This window comes from Mytilus californianus, unplaced genomic scaffold, assembly GCF_021869535.1.
Source record: "Mytilus californianus isolate M0D057914Y unplaced genomic scaffold, xbMytCali1.0.p SCAF_10, whole genome shotgun sequence".
NCBI lineage: Eukaryota > Metazoa > Mollusca > Bivalvia > Mytilida > Mytilidae > Mytilus > Mytilus californianus.
Genome location: NW_026262582.1, coordinates 28507349 through 28518518, shown reverse-complemented (window position 1 = coordinate 28518518; position 11170 = coordinate 28507349). Strand labels below are relative to the sequence as shown.

Genomic DNA, 11170 nt, shown 5'->3' with positions numbered 1-11170 from the left:
CGGGATGACCCTTGGGGACTAACCCTGTATATCATTCAAATTATCTTGGCATGACAAACCAGAATATATATGGTTTAGGGGTGGGGATCTTGACCACTTACAAAATAATAGAACTTTCTTAAATGGCAGGGGGTGGGGGTGACCCCTTGGGACTAACCCTGTATTTCATTTGATGTGCTTTATCATGACAAACCAGAATATATATGGTTTAGGGGTGGGGATCTCGACCATTTACAAGATATTAGACCTTTCTCAGATGGCAGGGGGTCGGGATGACCCCTGGGGACTAACCCTGTATATCATTCAAACCATCTTAGCATGACAAACCAGAATATATATGGTTTAGGGGTGGGGATCTCGACCATTTACAAGATATCAGAACTTTCTTAAATGGCAGGGGGTGGGGGTGACCCCTGGGGACTAACCCTGTATTTCATTTAATGTGCTTTATCATTTAGAACACTTTAAATTAAAAATATTGTGTCTATCACAAACGGTTTTCAATTTATAATCATTTGAAAATTTAAAAAAATAAAATCCCATAGGGTTCTATAGTAAAACCCTCCTTTCTTTTTGCCCCTCAAAGTACCCCTTTATAAACCCCATTGCACAAACAAAACCCTGATTGCACCACTAGACATGTTAGTCTAACATATTGTGAAACCCTAAGTTAATCTGACAAGCGGTTTTGGAGAACGGGTGCGGACAAGTTCAAATTTAAAAGCGGCGGAAGAGGAAGAAGAAGAAGAATAATAATAATAATAACTGAGCAAAACCAATAAGTCTTCCTAAACTTCGTTTGGGAGACTTAATAAACAAAATACTTTTGTGTTATGAAAAATATTTTAATTATGTGTTTTAAGTCCATGTACAGTAAAAAAAAAATGTACAAAATATAAATTTAACAAACAACATATATATGTAATAAATATATCTTTAAAATATATTGCACTAGTAGACTTTATTCAGCACCTTTTATAAAACATAAATTCACATTGCAAAAACTTTTTTTAATAAAAAAAAAAAAACAAAGCTATAATAAATACAATGAAAATTATTGAATCACAATGGGCAATGGGATTCATTTTTAAAACCCCAACCATCCATAATATGAAATTTTCCTTTCAATTACAATTCTTATAAAATTCAAAGGAAAATGCTATCACAATAAAAAATTATTTTTAGTTCCTCCCATCCCCACCCCTTCAAAACACCATCAACTTTGGAACAGCCCTGATTTTTAGGTATTATATAGGTAAAATTCATATCCTTTTTAAATTATCTGCAAAAAAATGTTTCCTCTCTGTATGACAAGGTCGTCTCCTACTCAACCTCACAATAATAATATCTAGACAGCAAGAACATTTAATAAAATACACTGTGGATTCATTTATTTTTGTGGGTACCAATTTTCGTGGATTGAGGAAAACTTACACTTTCATGGATATTTAATCTTGTGGTTTTGCCAAAGTCTGCATACAAGTCAATGGAAAAATTGTAATTTGTTGAACATTTTAATTTGTGGTTTACCTGTACCCACGAAATCCATGAAAATTGATATACAACAAAAAATAATGAATCCACAGCAGTAATAACATAAGGATTACAAAATAACAATATATAATATATTTCAAAATAATTGTTTGCATTTATTATTTTAATGATTGAACAATGGACACAAATGAGTGATTAATAATTACAATTTCAGGAATGTTGCACTTATATATATAACTTTTTTTTTTGTAAAACCTATAATGTTGCAATTTTTTGCAATAGTAAAAATATGCAAAAATTCCTGAATTTACAATATGCCCTCTTGAACATTCTCATAATAATTGACAATTATCAAATCTAGAGAATGTTAATAATAAAAAAGATGATTTAATCAACTTTTATATATAAAAGTACCAATAAAAAATAACTTGCAAATGATTAAGTCACATGGGTAAAGCACTGAATTATCAATCTGTTTGTGTGTAAAAAAGGGCAGATGAAAATTTCTAATGTACATTTGTCTTGATACATATAATCACTTATAAATTCAATCAGATCAGGAAAAATAATTTTAAATTCTTTATCTTCACCATCTTATAAGCATCTATGAATTACTATGTGCTAACTGTCGTTTGACTAGGGTTAATGAAGTATTTCTGTATCTTTGCTAGTGGATAAGCATGCCTGCCTTTATCTTCATCTTTAAGTACTCTGAAACAAAATCAAAAGAAATAGATTTATCTCAAACAAAGCTTTCCCCCTCCCCCCTTAAACTTCAATGCTTTGTCTATATGCCATTTTGTTTTTCTTTGTTGACATATTTGTTTGTTTTTATAGTGATTAAGATTATTACACAATGCTGACTGCTGTACCCCTATTTTTGACATTTTTTCCTATTTGAGCTTTTGATTTTGACATTTGATAAGGGACTTTCCGTTTTGAATTTTCCTTGGAGTTTTGTATTTTTGTTATTTTACTTTTTTCAATCACATTTGCCTGGAACTTGACTGTATCTTATATCAACTGGAATCACTCTGTGTGCTAATGTTTGTCATGGTGATTCACTTTTTGAATGAAAACTATACTGTAAAACAATTTTTTTATCAGAAACTTTATTTGTGTTTTATGATCCCATTTCAGCTAACTTCACATGCTTCATACCGATTTATTTTCAAAGTTTTCTAATTTTCCTTGATGCATTTATATAAGAGAAGACATCATTTTTTTATTTTTTCCCATGATTTATATTCAATTTATTTTTCTACTTGTGCAAAAAGCAAAAAGAAAAACAAGTGAAGCTGCAAGCTACTGCTCACTGATGATACCCCGCCCAAATATTTCGGTAAACAGGAAGTTGTTGAGTGATGAATCTGAAAACGCATCACACGGTATAGCCGACTTATATAAACCCTGAAACCAAATTTCAGAAATCCTTGTATTGTAGTTCCTTAGAAAAATGTGCCGAAAATTTTCAACTTGGCTATCATGTGTAAAATGATACAAGTGTTCGGTAAACAGGAATTGTTGAGTGATGAATCTTAAAAAGCATCACACGGTATAGCCGACTTATATAAACCCTGAAACCAAATTTCAGAAATCCTTGTAATGTAGTTCCTGAGAAAAATGTGACGAAAAATATTCATGGGACGGATGGACGGACTGACAGACTCACAGACTGTAGATGGATGGAAGGACAGACAGAGGTAAAACAGTATACCCCCACTTTTTTAAAGCGGGGGTTTAAAAAACACTCCCTAAAATTATTTTGTTTACAGTATTCATATTACCTATCCAAAGGGAGACAAACCATACACAACATACAAATCTTACTAAAACAAACATTCTGAGAGTATTGCATGGCAATACATAGTCCCCTACCAGTTAAAAATTTATATTGTACTGGAACAAAATGCTAACTTAATCGTAGTCTGAGGACCATAACTCTGTAAAATAATCATCTGAACCAAACAAAATTCGAACTTGATCTGTAAATTGTCATGGTAAATCTATATACCAAATATCAAATCAATATCTTCAAGCACGAAGAAAAAAGTGTGGAAAACTGATCTGCCGGACTGACGTATGGACACAGTCAGATGGAGTGCAAACCTATAGTTCCCTTTGACTTCGTCGGTAGGGGACTAATCACTGTAAATTCATCATTTATTATCTTGATTGTTGATGAAAATGTGAGATAAAACATTGCAAAAATTACTGAATTTACAGTAGTTATATTTGGCTTCAGTGCTGTAAAGATAAAACATTTTTTTTTGTATGACACAGGTATTTTGATTGGCAGCTTTGTCATAATAGGCATGTCCAGTTGCAGTTTTGGTCATAAGAAGATCAATACTATGTCTAGAACCTCCTTTAAAGAGCAGCATTAAGCCATATTAAGATATGAATTTTATCAAGTGTAAGAATTCAGTAAATTTATTTGTTTCCATGAGTTTGTCTTTATTCAATGAATATATGAGAGTTCACAATCAGAGACCTTGCCTACAGGAATTTCCGTTTTCTAAGAAACATGCCCTATTACTGCCTACCACTACGGCAGATACAATAGGATCTGGTACCGATTGCCATTCAAAAACATTGCCATTGCAATAGTATACGGCGGATTTTGATATGTGTTATTTATTGCATCTGGTGTACCGACAGACAGTAATAGGGTGTGATATACCACATCCCAGCTTCTACAAAAATTAACACCTACCTTTCAGCATCAATTCTTGACTTGTTAACATCATAATGTTGAGTATAGGGCGTGTTCACCTTGGCAGGAGGATTATCCCCCTGTCCAACCTATAATATAAGATAGACAATGTAATCTATATCCTTTTTTGAAGACATTTATAAAGTACCAAATTTTGGTTGATTTCATGGATAAAGGCAAATTGAGATGATAAATTAAGTATCCATATATATTTTCTATAAGCTTATAGGTAAACATATGACAAAACCACAAAATCAAATATCCACAAAAATATTATTTTCACCAATCCATGAAAAGTTGTTCCCACAAAAAATAAACAAATCCACAGAATTCATTTTTAAACCAAACTTTTTTAAAAATTGTTTATAATGTTAGAAAAACAAAATTAAAATTAAAAGCAACAAACAATTATTCATTAATCCATCTTTTTTCCCTTACAGCTTGTTGAACACACAATTTCTAAATACTGAGCTAATTCTTTGACTTTAAATAAACTAAAACTGACTAATTGTTTCATATGTTCAAATCATTTTGCATTATAAGCAAACTTTGTTTACCCCTTTCCAAGATGGAGGTTGAGGTTGAAGTTTGGACACCATACTGCTTCCAACACACACTGGTGGTAATTTAAGTAAGTGTGTCATTCTCTGACGTTTTCTTAAAAGTTTCTTTAAAGCATCACGTTTTATTGTTTGAGCCATCTGACTGTAGACCTGTCCAGTTACTTTGTTCCGTTGGAAAAGGGGATGCACAAGAAGGACACCAGTTTCTGCTAACACTTCATTAAATCTGAAAAGTTATTTCCATGTCAGTAATATTTGCTCTCAGTCAAAAAGTTTAAACTTTGGATATTGATAAGTTAAAATTATGTATTTTCTTATGTTAAAAATAAGCATTTTCAAATGTTTATTAAATATTTATAAAAAATTCACAAAGATTTTGAGACATATTAATTTTTTACATTGGTTGCAAATTTTAAATACCATGATTTTCTCAATCAAATAAAAAACCGAATATTTCATACATGATAGAAATCTTGTCATTTCAATCATCTAACGTCATACAACAATTGTGCATAATCAAGCTGTTGCCACTGATGTTGCAACAAAACAAAGTGATAATGTGTGTAAAAAGATATAGTTATATTAAATGTTAATGTAATAAGAAGAGTAATTAATCCAAGAATTATATATTCAAATATTGAAAAAATATAAGGAGAATGTGTCATGGGACACAGATGATGCCCCAGCTAGCATATAACATTATAAAGGGACATAACTCAAGAACTGTAAAAGTGACGCAACCCAAATTCATACTTGATCTGTGTTTTATGGTAATAAGCATTTTGTATAAGTTTCATAACATTTGGTTGAGGCAAACTAAAGTTAGAGAACGGAAACGAAATTCATCAATTTTTCCATTTATAAAGGGGCATAACTCTAGAAGGGTAAAAGTGACGCCACCCAAATTCACACTTGATCTGTGTTTTGTGGTATTAAGGGTTGAACCAAATAACTTACAATTTCCAAATATTCTGATGTATTTGTTTACGTTCCTCCTCTAAGTTCCTCATTCTCTCATTCCAAACTTCCATATTGGTGTCCATCTTTGATTCCATACGTTTGATGTAATCTTCTATGTCTTTTCTTACATCAGAAGCTAACTCTGGCTCCTCTAGAATACCCTGTAATCTTTCTTAAAGAATGAACACACACAATGTGTGAAAATCCATATTTTGAAAAATATTCTACTTCATACTATCAAAATACAAATAACTATTCAACAGAAAGGTAAAATCCTAATATGGTTTAATGAACTAAGATATCTAAATTAAATGGAATAGAAATGGAAAATCCAAATAAAATGGAAGAGAAATTTGAAATTCAAAATATAACTTTATTAATTAAAGAAGTGTTATCTCAATGTAAATTACTGACAGAAATATGAAGTCTTAATGATACTAAGTTTCTGACAGAAATGTTAATTCTCAATGTTAATAGCTGACAGAAAAGTGAAATATCTATGTTAATAACTGACAGAAAAGTGAAATATCTATGTTAATAACTGACAGAAAAGTGAAATATCTAATATGTTTTAAAATAACTGACAGAAAAGTGAAATCTCCATATAAATTACTGACAGAAATATTAAATTTCAATATAAATTACAGAAAAGGGACATCTCCATGTAAATAAACTGACAGAAAAGTGCAATATTCATGTTAATTACCGTCAGAAAAGGCAATCTCTATGTCAATTACTGACAGAAAAATGAAACCTCAATGTCAATTACTGAAACAAAAGTGCAGTCTTCATGATAATAACTGATAGAAAAGTGCAGTCTACATGATAATAACTGATGGAAAAGTGCAATCTTAATGTCAATTATTGACAGAAAATTGCAATCTCAATCTCTAATAATTACTGACAGAAAAGTGCAATCTCAATGTTACTGAACATATATGTGAAATCTCAATAATTATTTAAACACAAATGTCAAATATAAAAAAAAATCCTAATATTACTGAAATAAGTGAAAAAAAATGCTTATTTACCGGTTTATATTTAATTCAAGTTAAGAAATATTATTTTTTTAAATCTATATTTCTAAAATTTCTAATAAATGTATGACATTTAGTGTGTATGAAACATAAAAAAACCTGCTTTTAATACTGTAGAGTCGTATATCATCTGGGAGACTAAATTATATTTTTATTTCTTAATTGGGAAATCAGCGGAAAAAAAACCTTGTTATAAAACCTTTACAGTACCTCTTGAATCCTGTACACTTCTAAATGCTATGTATTGTTCAAAAAAATACTTTATTCTTTTTCCTGGAATTCTCAGAGCTTTCTTCAGCAAAGCTGATGCCATCTGAAACAATTTAAGTTAAGTTATTGGTTATTCAGAAATTTTTTGTGATGATTTAATTTATATTGCAAAAATTTACAATGTAAATTTTTTCGCAAAAAACAACTTGCATTCTAAAAGGACCTTTCATACAACATTCCTATCAAAAACAATGAAAAATTAACACATTTTTAGAATATAGAAGTGTCTCTACTTTGTAATGCTTTTAATTGGTTTTAAACAGAACCTTCCCTTTAAAAAAAATTATATAAAAAAGTTCCAATAAAGTGAGCTGAGGAAGCAGTGTATAATATCATATTGGTATTTTTCAAATCTGCCACAAACAATAAATAAAATCAGATTTTTCAATAAAAATAGTAACAACTTCTCCGTAATGCTAAAAAAAAGTTCTTCATACACAAAAACAAAAAGAGAGTGGCTAGGTCAAATGGTGAGCTGGAAGAAATAGTATTGATATATCATATTGGGTAATCCAACTCTTCCGGACCTGGCATACTATATTATATGTTTGAGTAGTATATAACCCATACTAACACAACATATATTCTCACCAAAGCTTCTACAAATTTGCATAAATTAATTTGATGGGAAACAACTCATGACTTACTTTTACCTTTTTAAATGGATGTATCCAATTGAATATTAAACAGTTTTGTCATTTATAAAACATTGAAATGATGTTGCAAAATTTATTGTGGACTAAATATTTAAACAAAGAATAAAGTTAATTTTGAAAGAAATCAATTGTGTCTTTGGTTTATAAATAGAAACAGGTATTTCCTAAATTGATTTCAATATATACACATTATCTATATATAGTTTGTCAATATTGTTCAATACATAATTCTAGACAACAGTTTCTGGAGTAAAATATACTCAAGCTTGATTAAAAAAACTCAATTCAGAAAACATAAAATAATTCATATCTTTTTTCTGTAAATATGAATCTTTGGTTTTCTAAATAGAAAGTAAATTTGTGTTAGGGATGGTAAAATAAATAAAAAATTGAGAAAGTTAACAAAGGCCAAACGATCTAAAATTAATTTTATTTGAAATTTATGCAAAGAAGACTGTCAAGAATAAAACATGATACCTGATCATATATGTTCTTCATATTCAATACTTTATCAACATTTTATATACCACAGCTTTCAAATTAAGACATAATTTTCTATGAAACTGTTAGTTAATTCATAGACATTAAATTATCAAACAAGTTGAAGGTTATGACCGTGGTAAACATATTATAAAACTGAAAGACTTTCTTGTTCCCCTAAATGCATACAGAAATGAGAAGAGCAAAACAAGCAATTGAGTCACTCTTGTTTTGACCATTAAAGTCAAATAATACATAACAATTAATCTGAAAACATTACAAATATAAGTATGCTCTATATTATATGGTATGGGTTTTGCTGATTATTGAAGTATGTACAGTGTCCTATTGTTGATTACATTAGTGAACGTTAGTCTCTCGTGTATATTTTTTCACTGGCATTTATACCACAACCCCTTATATTAATATGTATAACCAGACTTAAACTCTGCCTAAATCATTGTCTTAAAGAATCCATTTTAATTGTAATGCTTGGAAACATTTCTGAACAAACTTGGTATTAGAGTTAACTATTATTTTAACTATTAAAAAGTAAAAAATTAGGCTGATTAAAAATTCACTAGTTACGATGACCTAACTTGTAGATTTGTTTATGGTAACTAAACAAACTTGTAGAATATGCTTTTTGTACCTCTATTTTTGACATTTTTACCTATTATGTCTGTTTGTTTTGTTCACACATTGTTGTCAATATAATGGAATTTTATGCAACTGTCATACAAGTGAGAGGTTTAGCTAGCTATAAAACCAGGTTTAATCCACCATTTTCTACATAAGGAAATGGCTGTACCAATTCAGGAATATGACAGTTGTTTTCCATTCGTTTGATGTGTTTGAACTTTTGATTTTGCCATTTGATAAGGAACTTTCCGATTTTAATTTTCCTTGGAGTTGGGTATTTTTGTTATTTTATTTTTTGTTAAAAGCTCTTATATTAAACAGAATGACGTCAAACTTACTGCATCAGCAATAAATATTAGGTTGTAAAATACTGTAGATTTATTATAATTCCTGGGGTACTGACTTTTGTGGCTTTCATGGGTATAGACAAACAAAAAATTTAAGAGTTTTTCAAAATACAAATGTTTGTATGCCAATAATATAAAGTTATGTACAAAAATCATTTTTCATCAATCCACATTAAAATTGATACAAAGGTGAATAAACTAGACATCATTGAGATGGGAGCCATCTCTGTAGGCCCTGCTGACCTTGAACTTTGACATAGGAAGTTGTACAAACATTTTGACACACCCTCTGGTGTTGGTTAATACACATGTCAAGTATAAAGTATGAAATTACAAGAAATGATTGTAACAGGATGCTGTTACGAAGTCTCCCAAACGAAGCTCCCATAATTCGTAATTCCCAGGGTCGCCTGATATTGAGCAACGTCCAGTGAAAATTGGTTTGGTCCAGTAAAGTTATATGCATTAGTGATGCCTGGGGACTAACCTTGTATATCATTCAAATCATCTTGGCATGACAAACCAGAATATATATGGTTTAGGGGTGGGGATCTCGACCATTTACAAGATACTAGAACTTGGGGGTGGGGAGGAACCCCTGGGGACTGGCCCTATATGTCATTCAAATGTTCATTACATGACGAACAGGAATATATATGGTTTAGGGGTGGGGATCTCAACCATTTACAAGATATTAGAACATTGGGGGTGGGGGGAACCCCTGGGGACTGACCGTATACGTCATTCAAATGTTCGAGACATGACAAATAGGAATATATATGGTTTAGGGGTGGGGATCTCAACCATTTACAAGATATAAGAACTTTCTCAAATGGCAGGAGGTCGGGATGACCCCTGGGGACTAACCCTGTATATCATTCAAACCATCTTAGCATGACAAACCAGAATATATATGGTTTAGGGGTGGGGATCTTGACCACTTAGAAGATATTAGAACTTTCTTAAATGGCAGGGGGGTGGGGTGACCCCTGGGGTCTAACCCTGTATTTCATTTGATGTGCTTTATCATGACAAACCAGAATATATATGGTTTAGGGGTGGGGATCTCGACCATTTACAAGATATTAGAACTTTCTCAAATGGCAGGGGGTCGGGATGACCCCTGGGGACTACTCCTGTATATCATTCAAACCATCTTAGCATGACAAACCAGAATATATATGGTTTAGGAGTGGGGATCTTGACCACTTACAAGGTATTAGAACTTTCTTAAATGGCAGGGGGTGGGGGTGACCCCTTGGGACTAACCCTGTATTTCAATTGATGTGCTTTATCATGACAAATAGGAATATATATGGTTTAGGGGTGGGGATCTCGACCATTTACAAGATATTAGAACTTTCTCAAATGGCAGGGGATCGGGATGACCCCTGGGGGACTAACCCTGTATATCATTGAAACCATCTTAGCATGACAAACCAGAATATATATGGTTAAGGGGTGGGGATCTTGACCACTTACAAGATATTAGAACTTTCTTAAATGGCAGGGGGTGGGGGTGACCCCTGCGGACTAACCCTGTATTTCATTTGATGTGCTTTATCATGACAAAACCAGAATATATATGGTTTAGGGGTGGGGATCTCGACCATTTACAAGATATTAGAACTTTCTCAAATGGCAGGGGGTCGGGATGACCCCTGGGGACTAACCCTGTATATCATTCAAACCATCTTAGCATGACAAACCAGAATATATATGGTTTAGGGGTGGGGATCTCGACCATTTACAAGATATTAGAACTTTCTCAAATGGCAGGGGGTCGGGATGACCCCTGGGGACTACTCCTGTATATCATTCAAACCATCTTAGCATGACAAACCAGAATATATATGGTTTAGGAGTGGGGATCTTGACCACTTACAAGGTATTAGAACTTTCTTAAATGGCAGGGGGTGGGGGTGACCCCTGGGGACTAACCCTGTATTTCATTTAATGGGCTTTATCATTTAGAACATTTTCAATTAAAAAGATTGTGTCTATC

At 31.9% G+C, this 11170-nt stretch overlaps 1 protein-coding gene across 2 annotated transcripts in view; it reads right to left on the bottom strand.

Moving 5' to 3' along the window:
• Window positions 1-865: 865 nt before the first annotated feature.
• Window positions 866-11170, bottom strand: part of LOC127717875 (synaptonemal complex protein 1-like) — a 106518-nt gene continuing 96213 nt past the window's right edge. For both annotated transcript variants that reach the window (XM_052223736.1, XM_052223737.1), the window contains 5 exons: window positions 6981-7083; window positions 5731-5905; window positions 4768-4999; window positions 4211-4299; window positions 866-2205 (listed from right to left, as the gene is read on the bottom strand). In XM_052223736.1, the coding sequence (XP_052079696.1) occupies window positions 2109-2205; window positions 4211-4299; window positions 4768-4999; window positions 5731-5905; window positions 6981-7083 (696 nt within the window). In that variant the 3' untranslated portion in view covers window positions 866-2108. The remainder of the gene's footprint in view (window positions 2206-4210; window positions 4300-4767; window positions 5000-5730; window positions 5906-6980; window positions 7084-11170) is intronic.